This window comes from Danio aesculapii, chromosome 11, assembly GCF_903798145.1.
Source record: "Danio aesculapii chromosome 11, fDanAes4.1, whole genome shotgun sequence".
NCBI classification, from domain to species: domain Eukaryota; kingdom Metazoa; phylum Chordata; class Actinopteri; order Cypriniformes; family Danionidae; genus Danio; species Danio aesculapii.
This window is the reverse complement of record NC_079445.1, coordinates 26,532,943-26,556,352: the sequence shown is the minus strand read 5'-3', so window position 1 is coordinate 26,556,352 and position 23,410 is coordinate 26,532,943. Positions and strand designations below refer to the sequence as shown.

General features: G+C 35.0%; 1 protein-coding gene across 3 annotated transcripts in view; it reads left to right on the top strand.

The window, feature by feature from the left end:
- Positions 1-2,422: 2,422 nt before the first annotated feature.
- Positions 2,423-23,410, top strand: part of kaznb (kazrin, periplakin interacting protein b) — a 370,845-nt gene continuing 349,857 nt past the window's right edge. The window contains exon 1 of one of the 3 annotated variants that reach the window (XM_056468005.1): positions 2,423-2,588. In XM_056468005.1, coding sequence (XP_056323980.1) covers positions 2,513-2,588 — 76 coding nt within the window. In that variant the 5' untranslated portion in view covers positions 2,423-2,512. The remainder of the gene's footprint in view (positions 2,589-23,410) is intronic. The other 2 variants (XM_056468009.1, XM_056468008.1) reach the window with 2 other exon arrangements.

Here is a 23,410-nt window from a genome sequence, read left to right as displayed (position 1 = left end):
TAGACATTTTGAGGATGGGTAAGGTGTAAAGTTTGTCGAGATACAAACATACTGAAGTGATAAATGGTAGTAAATTGCCATTTAAAATATTAAAATAGAGTTAATATAGAGTTATTTTTAAGTTATCACGATATAAATGTTTTATTTTGTATTAAATGCTTTGAACAGAAAAAGAGTTCAAGTCATAAACATGAATGATAATTAAATATAATGTTTTGCTCACAAAGGCTACAATAAAATATTAGTGTCAAATATTCATCAGAAAAAAAAAACTTTTCAAGTAGCCTAATATTATGAATATTAAAAATAGTTGTGCTGCCCTATTATTTTGCTTGCCCGTTTTTTAAACCACCATTCTGAAGGTCGTTTTATTTGTCTGGAAATGTTACATAAAATCCAAACACAATACTACATTTTAAGTGACTTCAAATAAACGCACCCCATATCCCCACTTCTCAAAATATCAACACCTCTCATTTTCTAAATCACCCAAAATTAACTCACTTTCTCAACCTCTTCTCTCTCTCCTTCACAGATGGAAGCATTAAAACAGTAGATCTACAAGAGTTGTTTTTTATCCCACTTTTAAACAACCATTCTCAAGGTCATTTTACAGGTAACATATTTTATATTTCCTATAGGCATGGGCCGGTATATGATTCTGACAGTATGATAACCTTGGATGAAAATGTCACTGTTTCACGGTATTGTGATCACTGCTTTAAAATGTATTCTTTTTAAAGGTCTGGGTAAAAAACAAACACTTTTTTCCCCTTTGAAGACGATATATTTTAATATGAGAAACATTTAAAATATTTTGTAACAGTAAACATGTCAAGCTAATCAATTCAAATCAATCATTGACTTCTGCTGTCTTCATTAGTTTCAAAAACACTGATTTCTTTCAATCTTTTCTGCTGGAGATACTGTTGTCTTAAAAAAATAAAAATAATATCTTACATAAACCGCATAAATGGTATTACAGAAAATTTTGGCAGTTTTAAAACTTTTCCAAACAGCATTATTCATTGAAAGCGGTTATCGTCCCATGCCTAATTTCCTATATTATCCAAACACAAGAACACCTTTTTTCAATTTCAAAATCAATTTTTACCATCACACCCCTTAAAAACCCCTCCAAAATATTACCACCTCTCATTGTATATCAATTATGATTTTGTACGTCTTCCAAAATGAACTTTCCTTTCTCAACCTCTCCTCTCCTTCACAGATGGAAGCATAAAAATAGTAAATCTACAAGAGTTGTTTTTCATCCCACATTTAAACAACCATTCTCAAGGTCATTTTACAGGTAACATATTGAATATTTGCTATATAATCTAAATACAAGTCCCAAAATCAATTTCCATCTACACTCCAAATACGCACCCCTTAAAATCCCCTTCAAAACATGAACACCTCTCATTGTAAATCAATTATGAATTTCCTAAGTCACCCAAAATGAACTCTCTCAACCTCTCCTCTCTCTCCTCCACAGTGGGAAGCATTTAAACAGTAGATCTACAAGAGTTGTTTTTCATCCCACTTTTAAACAACCATTCTTAAAGTCATTTACTTGTAATATATTGTATATTTCCTATGTAGTCCCAAAACCAATTTCCATTATCACTCCAAATACAGTACACACACCCCATAAAACCCCTCCAAAATATTACCACCTCTCATTGCAAATCAATTATGATTTTGTACATCACCCAAAATGAACTTTCCTTTCTCAACCATTAAAATAGATCTACAAGAGTTGTTTTCATCCCATATTTAAACAACCATTCTCAAGGTCATTTTACTTGTAGCATGTTAGATATGCCCTACAGTATGTAGTCCCAAAATCAATTTCCACCATCACCTCAAATACGCACACTCCATAAAATCCCTCCAAAACATGAATACCTCTCATTGTAAATCAATTATGATTTTGTATGTCACCCAAAATGAACTTTCCTTCTCAACCTCTTCTCTACAGGAGGAGGAATTAAAAAAGTAGAGCTGCAAGAGTTGCAAAAAAAAAAATCTGCTCCCTGCAGCACCGCTTCAACTCGACGATCGGTTTCATAAGAAGCGAGAGAGAGAGAGAGCAAGCATTGAAAGGGAGGGGTAAAGCCGAGGCAGAGGGAGGAGAGAAGAGGGCACACGCACAACAAACGCCAGTCCAACCCTGAGCCCGCGGGAATCCAGCGCTTCTCCCTCCGTCAGCAGGACAGCAGAAAACCTGTCTCAGTCTGGAGAAACCTGCCAACCTCAACACATGATCACAGGGCAGCGGCAGAAGGCAAGACATCATTGCTCCGATTCTCTCTCAGTCATTCTCCTTACGCGCACACACACACACTCTCATTATCTTTCATGAAGCTATTTCTCTCCGTCCTGAGCTCAAACCTCTGTGCTATTCTTACACAGCTGCAACGTTGCTCCAGCTGCTGCTTTCCCAAAAAGACGAACCGCTGCTCTTCTGCGTGGCATTTAGAGACTGACCTGGGACATCCCCCAAACCATGGAGGACACTCTCACCTGCACCCCTACCACCTTTTCCCAAGTCTTCGGCCGCCAAGGACAGTTGATGCAAGCTAGTAAGTACTGAATAAAATACAAGAACAAGGTTATGCCAGTTTACAGGTTTTGTGCTGTGATATGAAATGGCTGTGGGCTTGCTTTTGAAAGCTCTGCTGGTGAGATCATGGTCTGCTGCGGATCCTGATCTCTTGGTTTTAGGCACCCAGCATGCGGAGGGAAAACAGATCTTCTTCCCTGCTGCTTTTTTTTCGCTGCTAATGAGCTGCACAGAGTGGAGAAATGTGTAGAGCATCTCGGTTATGGATGTATTGAGCTTAATAAGTCAGTCGTGAGGAACATGAAAGTTGTTTTGGAGCAGCTGAGATTTTTCTGATTTGCATGCCAGTGTCATTCTGGAGCAATTCAGTTTGTGTAGATTTTATAGCAGGTTTTAGTTTTATGTGCATGTGTTTGACTTGTAAAGGAGTGTGATTTATAGTGACATCCATATACGTATACATACAGTTGAAGGCAAAATTATTAACCTGTTTATGTGAAGGTTAAATTCTTTAAGTATTAGGTTAAACAGACCAGTTAGGTTAACTTAGGAAAGTCATTGGACAACAGTGGTTTTCTCTGTAGCAAAAAAAAAAAAACCAAAACCTTTGTTAAGGGGGCTATAATATTGACCTTAAAAAATATTTTAAGCTACTTTTATTCCAGCCAAACCAAAAGATCGTTTAAATTCATTTTTTAATAGGAAGCTATACAATATTATATTTGTGCATATACATTAGATTAGTCGGTACTGAAGCTAAATCTGGAGCTTATCTGACAAAATAACTTACAATAACGGTCCAAAAACTAAAACCCAAATGTATATGTTATAGAAAAATATTAAATAAAAATTTAAAAAGAGAAGCAAAACTATTTTTAAATTTAGTTGAAATTTTGTAAGTTGTAAATTTTTTTGCAATATTTTACTTGAATTTAATTGTGTTATCTTTCTATTTGTAAATATGTTTGGTGACTAATATTTTTATAAATATATCTGGTTTGTTTAAATACACTGGTGTTACGGTTCAGTTTGGTAACTATTATCATGCCATCTATTCGGTTCAATTCAGTATCTCGGTGCATAAGTGTATTGACGATGCTTTCTATACACACTTTAATATTGTACTTCACAGCTAAATAATTTTTGTTCAAATTTCTAAATATATTTATAATTATATATTATTTTTAATACAATTTAGTTCTTTAATACAAGCTGTCAGATGTATGAACTGTACCTTTAAAAACTCAAATACATGCACAGAACAACATGAGCATTTATAGCAGATAAACAAATGTAAATATCCTGCTCGCTTTCTGAGCATTGTCGAGCGAGTTATTACACATCTATGATTGGTCTCGCGCTCAACAGAAAGGGCTGCCATTGGTTCTAACACTGGTGCTGTTCACCGATGAGTAAACTGATAAACGCCAGCGGCGATCACAGCTGATCCGTGATAGATACAAAGGAGAAAAGACTGTCAGTGAAAGATTGTCCAGGCACACGCAGTAAATTGTGCACAGTTTCTGCATTTTTAAGTAGTTGGAGTGTTTTATTACTCACGCTCTTCTCCCTCGCCATTGTAAGCTACCGCAATATAGCGCATATGAAATAAATGATGTCAGTACATTATAACCGGTTATGATTATTACTGAACCAATTCTGAATTGTCTGCGCCTGCACCAAAGAAACAATTAATTTTGACACCCCTAATATATATATATATATATATATATATATATATATATATATATATAATATATATATATATATATATATATATATCTCATTACTAGGCTTGCGATATTGCAAAATATAAAAATTATAAAATGCAATATTTTTTTGACCATTTGAAAAGAATTTAGCATTTTAGATTGATTGGGATGATTCTGTAGGGGAATGCTACAATCTAAAAGCATTGATAAGTTCAATAAAGAAATGGATACAAATGAAAACATTTATTTATTTAATTAAGCATTTTATTGTTTTCCGAGGGGTCGAACTGTATTCAGTATACAGTAATTAAATAATCAAATGTAAAATAATACTTTAAGTCTTCTTTTTATAAACAATTCAATACAATTAATCGTTGTTAATTTGTCAATGGTGCAAATGGTACAATTTCTTGATTCTTCAAATGCCTGAATGCTATTAAAACCCTCACATAGTCACAGGCCTTAAAAAACACTTGCAAAATAATAAATTATAATCCAGACTCAACATTGCATATACTCACAGTGTGGCTGTTACGAAAGATTTTATAAAGTGTGAGAATATCAATATATTTTAACAGAAGAGTGATATTTATAGTACTCTTTTGTCATGTTTTCTTTCAACGAGCCATGCTTAGCACTGAAATATTCACAGTATCATTTTGTGAAGGTATTATTGAGCTGTTTTTAAAATGACATTTAACACACTTGCTGTAAACATACCTTTCAAATGCTTTCAAGCTAATTGTGAGGAACAAGTAGTTTGGAGCAACAAAGTTTTTCAGATATTTAAGATTTCCTCACAAGTGTACTTCTGAATCCTTTCAGAAATCCTTTGACAGCTTTATAAATATTGTACCCCGAAGCACTGATAAATTTTGAATTTTGTCTTACAAAAAACTCCCAGCACTATAAATAGATAACTTGTGTCTTACGGAATGTGTTGTACTTCTGCATTCAATGACTTTGTATAGATTTCGTAAGGTAGTGGCTTAAAAAAACAATTCTTAGATCCTCGGCTTAATTTAGAATGACCGCAGATGGAAACTAGTGACAGATTAGTATATGACAGCTTGTGACTTGACATGTAACATGAGATGAAACATGTAACATCTTGAAATTAAATATACTATTTTTTTGTTTAAAATATTCTTTCTTTAATGCATAACATTTGTATTATTAAATTTATCTGTCAAAATCTGAAATGATAACATGCTTTGTAGCACCACCATATTTTATTTTACTTATAGAGGAGTGTAATTTAAAACCTCTTAACAATAATTTCTCATTTATTATTCATATAAGTGCTATTTTTAATTGTGCTTAGGACTGCATTGTTTAAAGTATGAAGCTGTCAAGGAATTATTGCATGGTTTTAAAAATGACATTTGAGAACAATGCTTTCAGTCATAATAATTTAGTGTACTTCCAGAATACTTCTGGTTTTAAATCAGTTTCTTAAAGTAGTTTATAGGAGACTTACATTTATTTTGACTAACCAAGAGTGTGATATAAAACATATTTATTTCTATTTTTTATCATTTTTATATGCTTAGGTCAGCTGTATTTTTATTATGAAGCAGTCGTGCCATTTGAAAGTACAAAAATAAAATTTTTATACAAGTTTTAGTGCTTCTCCAAAATGTTTTTTTTTCAGATTATTCAGGCTTTTTAAAATATCTGATATGTCAATATCTTAATCTACTGCAGATTTCACTTCATATACAGTATAATAATGCATTCTATTTTATTATATATTATAATATGTTATATGTAATTTCTTTTTTTTAATGCTCATAAATGCTTAGGACTGCATTATGTAGCTTTCAAATAATTATTAAACATCAAACATGATATTTTACATACCAATGATTGTATTTGCGCCTCACAACAACAAGATCGCTGGTTTGAGTCCTTGCTGGGCCAGTTGGCATTTCTGTGTGGAGTTTGCGTGTTCTCCCCATGTTGGCGTGAGTTTCCTCTGGGTGCTCCGGTTTCCCCCACAGTCCAAAAACATGCTGTATAGATGAATTGAATAAACTAAAATGTCTGAAGTGCATGAGTGTGTGTATGGCTGTTTTTTAGTACTGGGTTGCGGCTGGAAGGTCATCCGCTGCTTAAAACGCACGCTGGAAAAGTTGTCTGTTTATTCTGCTGTGGCGACCTCTGAAATCGAGACTAAGCTGAAGGAAAATGAATGAATGATTGTATTTGTTAAAATACTACTTTTAAAATGATTTAGTTTGTTTACATCATGTTTAAAGTTGGCATATATAAATATTTCATATTAGATTGTAGCCTGTTTTACCCTCAAATCTACATGTTTTATGGATGAAGTGTCATTTACAATCTCTTTATATCTATAGCACTCCATTTTTTTTTCAGTAATTTACTGAAGGACAGAAATATTTATAATGTGAAGCTGTCAAAGAATTATTGTACTGTTTTAAATTTATATTTAACATATAATAATATATTTTATCATTTATATTTACCATAATACTGACTGAACTTAAGACATTTAAACCAATTTAGTGTACTTGAAAAATGTTTTGACAGGTTTATCTCCATTTTTAAAGTTTACAGCAAATTTGACATTCATTTCTATTTGATTTACTTATAAAGTAGTGTGATTAAAAAATCTGTTTATATTATTTTATTTGTTCATTATTTATAATCAGTCCTTTGAAATTGATGCAGTAAATTAGTTTCAATTGTTTTAAAATGACATTTAACATGTTGATTATCATGGCAGAGTTGCGTTTAAAATGATTCTGTGTATTTCCTTCATGTTTTGACAAATATACCTGGCTTAAATTATTTGACTCTAATGTCAGAGGTAGACCTTAGAGCCACTGGAGCAATTGAATTAAAGAGACTTGCAGCAGGACACAATTACTCAAACAGCAGTTTGTAAAAGACTGGGATACCAGCAGTAATGACAAGCCAAGCAGACTTTAATTTGATGTTTAATTCGATGTCTCTACACATTAACATGCCAATTAGCAGAGAGATGCCAAGCTGCCAAATCGCCAGTGAAAAGCACGTGATAACCCAGTTCCTCTGGCACACTCTTTGAATGAGAGGGCATCGAAATCTGTTATTGGTAAGACCTTTATAATCATGACATGACGTGTCATGAAAGTGAATAAGACTTTATGCATGCTTACATTTTAAGAACAAACTGAGCTTGTAGTTGACTACCATTGTAGTTGAAGTTAAAAATATATCAATGACTTGATTTGACAGATTTATGATTAGTTTTGTTGTCTTGGTAATGTCAAGTTGTAATGACAAAGCCAATAACAAGCTGCAATGTACATATTTGTCAAGTTGTCATAACAAACAATGCCATTTTAAAATGTCATAACTAAGTAATTGACACTTACTTGACAATGACTTGTTATAAGCATGCATAAAATCTCATTCAAGACATGTGTCATGTCTTATGAACAAGTCTAAAGTGTTACCAAAACTTCTTGCTAATAATTGGGAAATTTATAGAGATTTAAAGGAAAAGTGGTAAAGTTTAAAATGACAATTAAGTTGCTATTTGGAGCTGAACATCCAATGTTTTCATATGTCATAAGATGAATGTTGTTGTAAATATGTATCAATTATTATTTTTTGTTAAACTATTTTTGCACTGGTAAGTTTGATGTTTTAGGCGTGTCTTCGTAAATAATGTTAAAACATTTATTACATTGTCATTATTTTTTGGCACTTGAATACATTTCAAACTTAGTTATCTATTTATTTAACCTTTGAAACATGTGCTTTGTGTTAAAATTGGTAAATTTGTGACGAAGCAGGGACATGTTATCAAGGAATGCACAGAAGAGTTGAAATGAACTCAACATAAGCAAAATCCAATTAAATTTTAATAACTGATTACGTTATACTCAAAGCATTCGAGAGTACAAACGAGTTTGATATGCATGCTTGCATATAAAGTAAAATATAGCACATGTACAGTGATGAGCAGTATTTAGCTTTTTTCAGTAAATACCTTCATCAAAATGACCAACATGTTCTTCATTTTTGATGCATTAATTAAACTTGAAGAGTTATTAAAAGCAAATAATGTCATCTTCTGGAGTAAATTTGATCAAAAACAACTTAAATGTACTGTAGTGGCTAAGTTTTTTTTATATAGTTAATCAAATCACAGGATTACTTTAACAAATGATTGTAAAGCTAAATGGGAGTGTTTTTAATATATATCCTGTGTTCCACACTGAAATGCAACACATTCTCTCTTTAAAGTAACTTTTAGATTTATTTGTTTGATCTCATTTGTACATTTTAGAGCGATTTGTTTATCCCCCAATGAGAGTAAAGTTAGGAGTGGAGTTTGGAGGAACCCTTTTTTTTTCTTTTAAAAATTGTGCGTATTCATCAGGGTATCTGTGGGGTCTTAAAAAGTCTTAATGTCTTAAATTTCAAAAACAACATTTTAGGCCTAAAAAGTCTTAAATTCACTGAAATATTGTCTTGTAGGTCTTAAATCATTTTAAACAGGTCTTAATTTTCCTTTGTATATATAAAGCTATCCAGTCAATCCTGAACATCCAATTACCAACAACACATCTCAATAAAACTTAGCAAAACTATTCATAACTAATATTATAATAGTCTGTTGTGTATACATTTAGTGTTTAAAGAGTTATTTTTTAAGTTAGGTTGAAAGAAATATATGTATACAACTAAGGTCTGCTAGCATTTAGCCCTATAGAAGTCTACAATTTCAATCTTCACGGTCTTAAAAATGTCATAAATTTGATTTGGTGAAACCTGCAAAAAACTTGATTCATACAGTAGGAGTGAAATTGCATAAAATCATATAAATCAGCCACTGTTTTGAAATGCGTACAATTCTCGTAAGATCAGACTACAGAAATGGCCATAGATGTAGCCAGTGTCATTGGGTTTCACTAGATTTTTTTTAAATCACTCACTTTCCTTTAGGTTATTCGCTGAATTTTATTAGGGGTCACCACAGCAGACTGAACCGCCATTTACTCTGGCAATTGTTTTTTTACAGTAGATGCTATTCTTGCCGCAACCTAGAACTAAGAGTACAGTAACTTGTGAATCCCCAGTGCTGGGAAACAAGCACACACTCTCCCATTTAAATATATGGACAAATGAAGTTTGTTCACCTCAACTATACTGCAGTGGTTGTGAAAGTCAAATGGAGCAAGTTGGGGGCTTTTTTTGCTTAAAACATTCTTGTTTTATTTTTGATTTTTCAAAACTCAATTTATCTCTATGTCCCGAATACCGTTGAATACCGCCAGAGGTGATGAGTGTCAAATGTCATCTGTCTTGGTATTATGATGATGAAGAAGCTCCACTTTTCACTCGCTTCATTTGTGAAAACACAATGAAATCTTATATACAAGAGAATAACTAATATTTAATAAAAAGTGTTATAATATTGTAGTCAGTGTCTTTTATGCATTTTGCATATAAAATTAAACCCATATTATGTTTGAAGCAGCATTTTGTCATTCATGTCAGTAAATGACATGTTTCTTATTTTCCCATTAATAAGTTCGACTTCTAGATTCATTAAAAGCAATTGCTGTGCAAATGTCTCCTCCAGACACCACTTTTGTCCACTGCTGTAGATTTGCCTTGTTTTGGATAAATGCTTTCTTTCAGAGCAATTCACAGGATTGCTTCCACAAATGGTTTTAAAACTAAATATGAGTACAGTGTGAAATTGCTTTTTATATTCTGTGTGTAATATGGGTATTGCACACAGAAATTACCATAGATGTAGCTGATGCCATTGGGTTTCACTCTCGGATTTCAGTGCTTTTTAAATGGAAATGTCCTTTAATTGCCTTCCGCTGGGGATTTTATTTATTCTTTAAAGCATAAGAGCTAATTTAAAGTTCATCTTTACTCACACAGTAACTGCATCTCACTGAAGTTAGTCAAATGTGCAAAATGTGATAACAGTTTTGCGGTACTGAAGTAGATTAAATATGTGTTGTTTTGAGATTAGTGGAAGTCAGATGGAATGCTTTTGGTGCTTGATTTTTTTATTTTTTATTTTTTGTCTCTTTGACTTGTAAATAATAGTAGTAGCCAAAAGTGATATCCACTCTTAATTCAGACACGATGATAATATCTTATATTTTAATTTGAATGGTTTCTGTAACACGGGGAGTGACACAGACAACTGAAGTTTAGGATCCACTTGCAGGTTTATTCGAAGTCAGGGAATCAATGTCATTTCATGTCTATATCATTTCAGAGTCTGCTACCGTCCACCGGAGGTCGCATTTCGGTCACGGACGCAGAGCCTTTCTGACTGAATGAATGAAATATGCGATTTTCAAACAAGTCAACCCGTGGTGCTGAAATATAATTGGCTAAACTGGCATTGGGGGTTTAAAAGAACCAAAACAAAGACAGCGTTCCGGCATGGAAAACACCGTTTCAAAGCAGAATAACTGACTTCAGCATTGTTTTTTAGATGAACAAGAATGTTCACGTTTCTTAAATATCTGCAAACATATTAGGGTATTTTTATTTTTAGAAGAGTCAAACTTACATACGGCACCTTTAATAAAACATTTATTAACATACAAATTAACTATTAGTAAATGCCTGAATAATAAGATATATGACTGTTATTTGAATAGTTTATTAATCATTTACTTACGCATTCTGAATGATCTTAAAATAGCACCATCTATTTAAAAATAACTAGTTTGTAAATGCAACATTCAATAAAGTGATGAAAAAATAAGTAATAAGTATGAAAATGCAATTATTAAGTACATTATAAATGTGTTTATAAGTCAACAATACAGTATTTGTAGCTGCAGTTATAAACTATAGGTGAATTGAATAAACTAAAAATTAGCCATAGTGTATGTGTGTGAATGAGTGTGTTTGGATGTTTTTCAGTACCGGGCTGCAGCTGGAAGGGCATCTGCTGTGTAAAACATATGCTGGATAAGTTGGGGGGGGGGTTCATTCCGCTGTGAATAAAGGGACCAAGCCGAAGCAAAAAGAATTAATGAATATAATGACATTGTCATATTTTGGTGGTTAAATTAAACTTCTAGAGTCATCCGAAGCATCTATTGTGCTATTTTCCTCCTCATTACCGTTTTTTCCTTGTTTTTGATAAATGCTTTCTTTCCCAAGCTATTCACAAGATTGCTTCCTCAAACCAGAATGGTTTAATGCTAAACACGAATTGCTAGAAATTGCTTTTTATATTCTGTCTGTGATATGGTTATTGCACACAGAAATGGCCATAGATGTAGCCAATGTCACTGGGTTTCACTCTTAAGATTTCAGTCCTTTTTTAATGGAAATGTCCTTAAATTGCCTTCCTCTGGGTGAGGGATTTTTACCCTTTAAACTATTAGGATCTAATTTAAAGTTCATCCTGTCTCGGAGTAGCCCCATTTTACTGAAGTTAGTCAAATGTGCAAAATGTGATAAAAAATTTGCATTGTCAAAGTGGTGTGAGAACGGCAGCACTGAAACGGGACGAGTCGGATGAAAGTGTCTCCCTCTATTTGCTCTCCAGGACGAGATGCGAAACTTTTTTTCTAAATAATGCCCTTTTGTTTGCTTTATTTCTACGAACTCATTAGCTGTTTGGTATGCAGAGATGTATTAGTGTCTGCAGAGTGTGTGACATTGGCGTGATTAATATTCTGCGTGTGGCTTTGGAGCTCTGAAAGCCTCTTTACTGAATTTGTGTTTCTGAAGTGCCTGAAGATGAGACTCCTCTGCAATATCTGTGCATATTACCAACACTTCTTTCTGGCTCTTTGCTTTGAATGTCTGGATCATCCATAATGATGAGATTTTTTTTGTACTTTTCGAAGCATTCTGAAGTGTCGTTCCCCCTGGACATCGCTGGACGTGGATTTTTCTGAAGTTTCTGCCTTTATAAACAATGAGAGGTCTCATTTTTTTCCAGTAAAATAGACACTTGAAGTCTTCCAGCAGGACCATGTTGTTCTTTTCGGTGCACTCTTCGCCTGGAATGATTTCCTTTTTAACATTGATCAAAGTGCCCGTGTTTGCTCCGTAAGATCATCTTCAAGCGATGCAAAACGATCCACTGTGCAGATTTCGTTGGCATGGCGTTCGGATGCTTTTATGTTCTGTGATGGTGTTTAAATGGGTATGCGTGAGGGTGGCTGAAATCCAAGTACATGCACTCAGCCGTCGGCTCACAGTCTGTTTTGGCTGACGTAACGGATGTTGCTGGACGGCCTGCGAGTGTGGACTCATTTGTGTGTGTCTGCAAGATGTTAGCGATAGCGCAATATGTAGTGCTAGTGATAGTGATAAGGACCTGCAGGAGTTACCGAGTCTCAGGATGCGATGATGACCTCTTTTCCTCAATGCCTGCTTGATTGGGAAGTTCTTACAGCAGAAATAAGCCTTCATTCTGCATACCAAGTATGAATGCACACATGCATGCAGATCTCCTAACCTGATTTTACCAAGTAGGACATGTTCCTGGATCAACATTCCAATCAGCCAATCAGAATTGAGGGATATGTTTACCACTTATGTTAAGTTTAGGCTTACAAGTTTATGCACTTCTACATGATTTTTATCCAACTATTATTCCCCTCTGATTTTAGGGGTAGGGAATAGGTATGGATTACATTTTCCAACAAAAAAAGATGCTCCAAGATCAACATAGATGTTCATCCAAGGATCGTATTGTACATGGCAAAATCATGACGTACCATACAGATCTCTTTGGCGTTCTTGATTCTGATTGGTCAGACGTGTTTATATGATGATTGTTAGTTTGTATATTAAGTGGCTGCTGATTTGTTTTTTCACAGTGTGCTAGTTTCATGTCGCTTTGGTTCAAGCTCTTTTTCTTCTTATATAATAAAAATGTCAGCTCAGATCAATACTTCATGTCCATTTATGTGGGGTAATTGATGTTTGACTGTATATTATGCCTTGGGTATATTCCCATAATTCTCATTTATATTTAATGACAATATAGCATACAATTAGCAGGGGTTTTTGACTTTGTGTTTTTTACACTATTATCCGCTATTGATGATTACAATTTTTGTTATCATTGACTTGATTCAATGTGGACAGCATGATTGAGCACAACATGAAACAGAAAATAACACAAATATATATTTTATACTATAAAATAAGAATTAAACAAGTCATCATTTTTCTCAGAAAACATATTTCTAAAGGTGCCATTGACTTTCCTCCCTAATGTTGGTTATCCATATATGCAATGAAAACAATCTAATTAGTTTAAATTAAGTTAAGTGTAATAAAATGAAATGACTCAGGGGAAAAAGTATTGAACACATGAAGAAAGGGAGGTGTAGAAAGGCAGTGAAAGCCCATACAGCAGCTGAAATCTCTCAGTAGTTCTTCAGCGAATCTCTGCCCTTCGTCATTGTAAATTGATATGTGCTGCTTCAGTCCAACATCTACATCACCAAGATGATGGAAATGAAACCAGGGTGGACAATTAAGCAAGATAATGATCCAAAACACAGTCAAGGAAACTCAAATGCAAAATCAAGTGGCTCAGCCAATCACCTGACTTGAATTCAATAGAAAAACAAAATAAAGATCAGATTTGATAGATGAGCCCACAGAACCGTCAACATTTTTACACTGTTGTCTGTGAAAAACTCACACCTGAGCAATTCATGTGACTTCATTCTCGATATGAGTGGCGTCTTAAAGCAGCCATCACCAAAAAGGCCTTTTTATATAAGCAATAAATATATTTCAGTAGTTCAGTTCTTCTTCCTGTGTCATTCCATTGTGATTACACAAAGCAAATTTTTCATTTTATTTTATTTGTATTGTTTTTTTTTTTGCCAAAATCTTGTTCAATTCCAAAACGGCTCTTTTAGAAATATTATTCACAGGAAAAAAACTTGATGTGTTCAATATTTTCCCCTCTGCACATATATCAATATAATTTTGTACTTTAAAAAGAGAACAGCAATATACATAATGTCAGAGAAGGATACAGCTGTAAATGGATAGAGTGCCTAAAAAGTAAATGTAAAACAGGTCAAACAGACAAAATGATGTCACCTATATCTCGATACAGTTTGCAGTTTTATACAAAAATTGTTTAAAAATCTATATAACAACACCTGTCTGTCTGTTTTGTTATTTGTAGAATAACATATTACTAATAATCTAATAAATAGAATCCAAATTTGTGTCAATGGTAACAATGTCAAACAAGATCTTATTTTACTTACTTTTTACAGTGAGTACTGGAGATAAATGAGTATTTACTTTACTAAGTGACTATACCCAGTGTTTTAAAAGAGACCAGTCGACTTTACATAAAAAAGAAAGTACAGCCATTTGGAACTGTTGAGTTGACCTAACCATATTTTTTATAAATATGCACAGTTCATTTAATCATGTTAGGGTAACAGGTTTACTCACTTTTTAAAGTAAAGTCAACTAATTTTAACACTTTTACAGTGTTATCCCTTAAACAACCCAATGCAGTGAACAAAAAACTACTATAGGTACTTGGTGATAAAATAATAGCACTGCAAAAATAACAGTAAATTACTTTTACAATGTTGCTTTAATGTTGTTGAACAAATGAGAAAACTGAGCAAGCAGGCCTGTAATCTAATGATGTGTTTATCTATAATACTCTCTCTGTCTGTACAGCTTTGTTGACCTGTAAGCACAGAAAGCAGGTTTATTTTGCCTGAGACCAAAACTAAGTCACCTTTCTGCATCACTGGCCCAATGTAGAGGAGGTACATGCAGGGCACGGGAAAAGAACAGCATCAGCAGAATTGTCTAGAAGTTGAGGCATGTTTTTTCTGTCACCTCTACCAATAAAGAGAGGGCTGGTTTGTGTCCCTCCAGAGGGAAGAAGTCATGATTCTGTCCTAAAGCCCTATATTTGTGCAGACAGAGCGCAATCACAGCTCTCAAGACACTAACATATAACACAGACGCTAAAAGGTATTGAGATACTAAGGCCAGTCATAAAAACAAAATCAACAATTAGATAAAAGGTCAAATCAGATAAAATTAGAAAATTAGCTAACAATAAAAGGTGATAAAGCATTATGCCCACACTGTAAAAATATCCATAAATTAACAGTGATTCATGTTTTCATTTTTTTTATTTACTCACTGATTATTTACGCTTTTGAGTTGCTTTATGGAACCTTGATCTTGCTTCCAACTAGGGTTGCACAATATATCGTGTAAGCATCGATATCGCAATGTGTGCTTCCGCAATAGTCACATCTCAAGACATGTAAAAGTAAAGTATTCATAATTTGTGCTGATTATTGTATCGGATTTGTATTAGTTTACAATGTTTACATTGCTCTACTTACATCAAATCTAAATCCCAAATATTAGAAATGGCAACAGATAGTTAAGATTTAATTAATGTCCATTTTAATGTTATTGATTAATGCACTTACTTGACAGATTTCATGCATTCATTTTCCTTCTGCTTTGTCCCTTGTTTATCAGCGGTTACCACAGCCGAATGAACCGCCACTTACTTTACATATTTATGTATTTTTAATTTTAGGTGGTTTGTGTAATGTTTTATTTTTGGTAAAATAATTTCTAATTGCATCTTTAGTGGTTTTTCAACTAATTACAGTGTCTTGTACCAGGTGGATTTAGAGGTTTTTGCAAAAAAAGCACAAGTGGATTTAGCTGGTTTTGACGCAAAAAATCGACCTTGTTAAAAACCAAAGAATATCTAAAGTGACATTTTTGGAAAAAAGCTGTTTTATTACCAGCTTAACCTTATTACATATAAAATAAAACTTCTAAACCTAATCAGAGGAGCCTGATAGAAAATGCCCATTTACAAAAATAGATGTCTGATGGATTTAGAGGATTTTGCACTGAACTCTTCTTATACTATCACTACTGTCATATACACACACCATCAATAATGCACTGCTTAATCCCATTTGAATTTATGTTTTTTAGACATATTTTTAAAACGTTTGTGAACAGATCTGTGAGTGATGTAATTCATTAAATTAGGTTAAGACATGTTTTTAAAAATAAAATAATGCCACAAACGCAAGTAAAGTGCATCTTCATGTAATCAGTTTTCATAACTAATGTTTTACCGTGTGTCTTCAGTAACAGCACTGCTACATTTCTAGCATATTAATCTATGACTATTCCTCCCATATGTTTTGGAGCATATTTTCATGGAACATTAGATGCTTACTGGCTGTTACTTATGTAGCTCACAACAGAATGTTCCTCACAACACTCTATCGTTGATTGTTTCTGCTGCAGAAGCTTGAAAAGATTGCTAAAATTGATTGTTTCGAAGCACTTTCTTTGCAGTGGTTATATCTTAGGTTTACTGACAAATCCTCATCGACCCCGAGTCATTATACGTCCCTCACGAGGCTCGACAATCACTCCATCTTGGCTAAATTGAGAGCTTCTCTTTCTCAGTCACTATTATTGAATCTCACAACCATACCGCTCTCTGGCTTTAGAAGCAGCGACTGAGATGAAAAGGACATGTTTAATTTCTAATTACCGTTACAAAAATGCTGTGGGAAAATGCGTGTGGAGTTTTTCTAGGGTCGGCCTTTGTACCAGTGTGAATTTGCTGATCGAAACGCCGCAAGTATTAATTCCGAGAACTTTGGTGTATACACAATTGGACAGAAATCCATTTTCTTCTAAGTCTATTTGAAAGAAACTGGTTTTAAATGACGACGCAGCCGTTAGTGCAGAAAAGCTTAGCTCACAGGCAGCACTCGTTGATTAGAGTGTCTCATGAATTTTAAGCAGGGGCCAGTTTTGTTTGAATATGAGCTTTGGAGTTTGAAGATTTCTGAACTATTTCACTTAAAATGGGAAAAGTGATGCAACTCCCCCTAAATTGCGAGAAGCACACACACAACCGTTCCCCCGGAGAGCTTCCGTGAGGAATAAGTGCAGAAATGTGCGGATTTGCCTGATGCGGTTAGGTGAGATTGTAGGCTAGTCTGCGACTTGGCATGCTGGTTTTATCCAATTGACGAGTTACTTTGGAGCCTAAAATTGCTTTGGATATCAGTCCCTACACATGATGTTCTGAAGCGCCCTGAATAGTGTTTACATCTGAGGGAATATATTTTGACAGATGCAGCTGGCAAGACTCGAGCAGCTAAAGAACTTCCTGCATGCAAATTTGTTTTCTTCTGAAAGCACTTCAAAGGGCTCGCTGTGGCAAGTACGTCGTATTTTTAATTTATTTATTTAGAAAATTTGACACATCATCCGGAATGTGGGATTAAATCCACATATTTTCATTTCATTATGCAACTTGAAGACTGCTTAATATTATCAGATTCTCCCCAGCCTCCCCCATCGCTCTCATTTCCCTCTCTGTAGTCTTTTTGTGCTGCAGAACTTTTTACACAAGGGTCAATTTCACACCTTTCTGCATTTGCGCATTTGGGAAATGGTGTTGCATTTTCTTCTGTCTTTATTGAACGAGAAACCTTGTACTACAGTTTATAGCAGAGGGCTTGTTGTGAGATTAGGTTTCTGTCATGCTTTAGTACCCAAGCATCGTTTTTTAACATCTGCAGCAGCAGATTATGCTGCTCTTTCCTTTCCATGTCTCTGTGGAGAGAATCATTTTAATCACTTGCGGCCTATTTGGTTCCTCTGACTTTACACAGACTTACTGTATAGCCAATCTTAGTTATACCTTATATTTACGGACACTTATGCTTAAAAGCTTTGGTCAGTATGACTTTTTAGATGTTTTTAAAAAATCTCTTCTCCTTACCTAAAAACCCAGGCTCATTCTGTAAACGTACCGCTATATATATTTCTAGAGAGCGCCAAATACGTCCCAGGAGATAATTTTTTGTAATATTTGTTTTCACGAATCCACCAGAGACCGCTGTGTACACTTTTTGAGATCTCCAGTTTCTCTCGCGAGTGCCATTCGTGCCTGCTGTTCTCTGAGGTCGCTGTTTGACTAACTGAATGACTGACTGACCAATCGACTGACCCACCTTCCCCCTTCCCTAAACCCAACCAATAGTATTTTCAAAAGCACAGATTGACCTAAGCCTTCGCCTGATTTTTACCACATTTTCAGATTTTACTACATTCTCACCCTGTTGTTTATTTAATTTTTTGCATTCTGTTTTTGTCTTACCCGCTTTCTGGACCCGTTCTTCACTGAATTCCGTCATCATGGTCAACTCCTCTCTGTGTCTAAAGTCCACCGACATGCATGGTGAGCTAGCTGGAAAAACCGGTATCATCGGAAATGCCGTCCATATGGAGGTAAGCAGTCAGCTACCCCCTGTAGCGTTCATTTTAAAGATGAAATGCAGCCATACGTACTTCTGGCTACATGATTCGCGATCTCCAGAAACATATATAGAGCTACGTTTTCAGAATGAGGCTATGTTGACACCAAAGCAATCATATGATTGTTGTCACACCCTCGACTCGTTCCTGCAGTCCCAACCACCTCAGCCAATCACCAGCCACCACACACCACTCACGTGAACCATCACCCGAATACTAATAGCCCACACTTGGTACCCCAATTATACACACTCTAAAAAGTCTTACATTCCCCAGTCACTCACGGGCTGGAATCAATGTCAGATGGTCTTCCTCATCGGCTCTCCTGTGATCCCATTATCTCCTGTGCTCTTCCGTGGATGTCCCCCTTTCACCTGTGGATACAAACAGCCTGCTCAAGGGAAATGTCTTTAAAGTGTGTGGGGTGTTATCGCTGAGCTGGACTCAACATACTTTGCTTCATTTTTTTTCAAGTTCAATGAACTTTGCTTCAACACTTACCTGCTTTACAATCCTTTGTTGCTGTTTCGTTTGAATAAATACTTGTAAGTCTTAACCTCCATTATCTACCTTGTGTTGCCCTAACATTTGGATTGTAGTATAGCAATTTAGGCTAATTGTTTTGTATTTTAATACATTTTAAATTTTATTTATTTTTTCATCTGGTAGCAAACTAAATCTTTAGGATTAATATTTTTGTGGAAAGCAGAATTATTATTCGTTTTATCTTGTGTTTTAAAATTTACATTTAAAAAAAATCTGGTTCATTTTAATCAATTCTTTTATTTTATATTTCTGAACTTCATTATAGATGGTTGAACTATATTTTAGTTATAAGTTGCTGTTGTTTAGATTATTGTAATCATAAAACTAATTCAATTCAACGGTATATTAACAGTATATCAGTTGGAAGATCAGTTGCATAAAATAAACTCTAAAATTAAACTGTTAAATAAATTAAATATTTTAATTAACACATTTATACACCTCCCTAGGTAGGCGTCCAGGAGGCATCCGAAACTTATGCCCGAGCCGCCTCAACTGACTTTTCTCGATGTGGAGGAGCAGCAGATCTACTCCGAGCTCCTCCCGGGTGTCAGAGCTCCTCACCCTATCCATAAGAGTGCGCCCTGCCACCCTTCGAAGGAAACTAAAAATTAACTTTCAAATTTATCTTGTATTTAAAATTTAATTTACATAAAAAAAGATTCTGGTTAATTTTCCTCAAATCTTTTATCTATTATTATTTTATTTTATATTTCTGAATTTTGTGAGAGAATCATTAAACTTTTTCAATTTAATGTGATATTAAAAGTTGATCAGTTGTGTAATATAAACTGTAAAATAATTTAAACTCTAAAAATCTTTTATAAATTAAACTTTCTTATAAATGCATTTTTCGCACAGTAGAAATATATTTTAAGTTAATCCAAACTTTTCTGGCATGTTTTAATTTAGATGCTTGAGTTTCTATGTGTACATCATATGACAATATTTTTCTCTCTCTCAAAAAACAAGTGTATAATACTTCCTGTTTTTATATATTGACTCATATATTGATCTATACCTGTTTGAATATGTTTGTGGTAAAGGAAAACCCACCATTGATTCGTACATACATGCAGCGAATGCAGATATCCTGATTTAAGACTCATACAGTTTTATATTCATAGACACAAGTATAAATTGCAATTTGATTAGGTATACAGCACTACATTTGATTTATTCATCCAAAATCGGCTAAGATCACCCATTTATATGGTTAATTCCCTCTTTATTTTGAGATCGCATTAACATTTTCCGACATTGTCACCTGAGGTCTCTGACTTTTGAACCCCACTGTAGAGTTTTAAATGGAAACTGTGAAAAATATGCTGCTGCAGTAACACTTCTCAATGCTCAAAGACTGCCTACATGGCATTTTCATTGTCAGCATGGACATTCTTGACTAAATGGATGTCAAACTTTTAATAAATCATTCATAACCTCAAGCACGAGTCATAAAATGTGATTTTGGTTGATGTAACCTTTAAGAGAGCCAGTTAGCTCATTTGTTGGTTGGAAAACCACATGCATTAGCTAAATAAACACCCATTATTGCTTTTTTGTTTGGTGTGTTATCATGTTGAGAGATCGTGCAGTTAACACTGTTATTATCTGTTTCTGTCTATGACACACACCAGTCTCCCATCTGTGTGCAAGACGTGCTTTGAATATTAAAACGGTAGATTTTACTGCTCAATAGTGATGGTCTCCCTGACTCGACTGGAGCAGACTGGTTTTTCTCTGGGTGGATATGCTATTGGCTATGCCTGTAGGATCGGGACTATTAAAGAACATGGGTGGAATATTCTGCCTGCTCTTCCTAGATGTATTATAAAGCTGTGTTGAATGTTATTGCTCTGACTTTCATTTGACTTAAGGCTCAAGCTTTATCTTTACTCGTTCTGCTTTATCCTTTGCTCAAGGAGGAGTGCCGCTGTCGTTTGCTTGCAAAATGGCAGATATTAGCAAACAATTCAGCTTGTGTTGACACACAGGGATTGAGAGGTGTGACAAAAGGGGTTTATTTTAAGCAAGATTAAGCAAAATGAGGACATCGCTATGACTTCTGATGTCAGCAACCACGTTGGCTTTGCTTGGTGACATGTAATAGACTAAAGCTTATTAGTGATCAGTCACACTTTGGGTTCCCTCCAGGCAACGCTTGATTTAGACACTGAGGCAAAGCGGGGGCAAAGTTTCTCACTGATTTGAAATGATTAAAGGCATTAGTGTGATGAGAGGTATATTCAAATGCCTGAAGCCTGGGACACACCAAGTTGACGTCAGAGAACTAGTGACGACGAAAACTGTCTGTGTTGTTCCCACGTGTTGGCTCTGTCTGGTCTTGTCTGGACCAATAATGGAACTGCACATGAACACACCATATGATTGACATCTGACTGAAATGAGAACAAATGTTTTGTGCCTGTGTGAGGGTATGTACCCACAGGTGACAGTAGTGTGTATGTCATTCCACAAAGGGAAACTGAAGTGCTGCATACGTACAAAGCAGCATTCATGTACTATTTCCCTAATACTTCTCACCACAAAAACAATATGTCTGAAAATTCAATAATCCATATAATTTGCAAATATTTAAGAAATGTGATGCAGTGGCAATCGGCTTCTTTGTGTTCTCTCTTGACTTGCATTGTTTGCTTAGTTTCATCACTTCAGTTTTTGTTTTCATGCTCTGATTCAAAGCTAAACAGCCAATCAGAGCTCTCTTTCATTTCTTGTCATGGTGATCAGCTGATATCGAGTACTGATTCTGATGCTTCAAGCTTTATAATGCATAAAGGGGGTCGCAAACTGGATGAGACGCACCATGTCGCGCCACACAGCACAAAGCAGCGCCATGCATTTTAGAATTCTAAACATACATTTCTATCAGGGTATGTACACCGGCACCGCAGGTCGGCAGCTGTCTGCGGTGCCCAGCTACAACTCAGGACACTTCATATTTCTGCCACACCACATAGTGCCATTTCATTTTAATTAACATGCGAATGTGCGCATCTAGTGTGCGATACTTTCAACTGTCATGTGCGTGCCGTGTCGCTTAGCGGCTCATCCAGTGTGTGACCTGCTTAAAGCACATTTTCACTCTAAGTGTGAAACTTAAGTGAAGCTTTCTTCTTATCCAAGACAATAAATGAAAGATGCTGCATATAATCCTTTAAACACGTCTCTTATAAGCATTTAGTGTGGACATCTCAGCTTTACAAAAGATATTAGATTAAACAGAAAAATTGGAAAGAAAAATGACAAACATTGCAATTTTGAAACGCTACAAATGATGCAAGAACAATTCAACATGTCTCAATGAACAACAAGTTTGGAGCACATATTTGAAGCATAAGAAGTTATAATGCACATCTGTAAATCCATTACTTCCTAACTAAAAGGAAATGGCACTATACACTACTGTTTATTGCAATAAATAAATTACAATAAGTTAAACGATTAAATATTGAAGTTTTAATTTAAGTGCCAAAAGACAAAACTTTCAGTTTTATATGTAAAAAAGGCCTAAATATACAAAAGGCCATTCCAATATTTTGCTCATCTGTCTCACAGCAGCTCGATGAGAGAGAGGATTTTCTTTACTGATCTATTAATTTAAACTAACAACTATAATGCTTAGACCATCACGGTGCCTATTGCGATCTGTTCTCTTGCTCATTTACTCCCGTCGGCCTGATTTTGGGGGTATTTTAAATAATTGGCAGGCGTCATGTGGGAGACTCGCGCAGCTTCAGGGAGAAGTCATATGGCTGGACACTAGACAGGGGCGACCGCTCTGCTCGCGTCACAGCAGCTTAAAAAACTGAATATACAATGGTTGCAATAAAGACACCACAAGGATCCCCCACACATCATTTCCCTCCTCACATGTTGTAGCTGCTGTGTATATAATCTGGATGCACACTTGCGTTTTTCTCTGATTACAAACTTGTAAACAAACACTTGCGATTGGTCCATGAGATTGGCCAGATTAGCGAGTTCCGATTGAGCCATGAAATGGGATTATCGATCTCTGGCCGAACGTTCAGAGCATCCCTAAATGTGACTAACAAATGCATACCAAGCATTGAAATAAAAACCAAGCCAATGCATACTAATTTAGCATAAACAAAAACATTAATTAGCACTGTTTTGTACACAATCCAAACCAACCCAAGACAACTTAAATAAACAACTCAAACCAGTGCAACACAACCCAATTCAAACC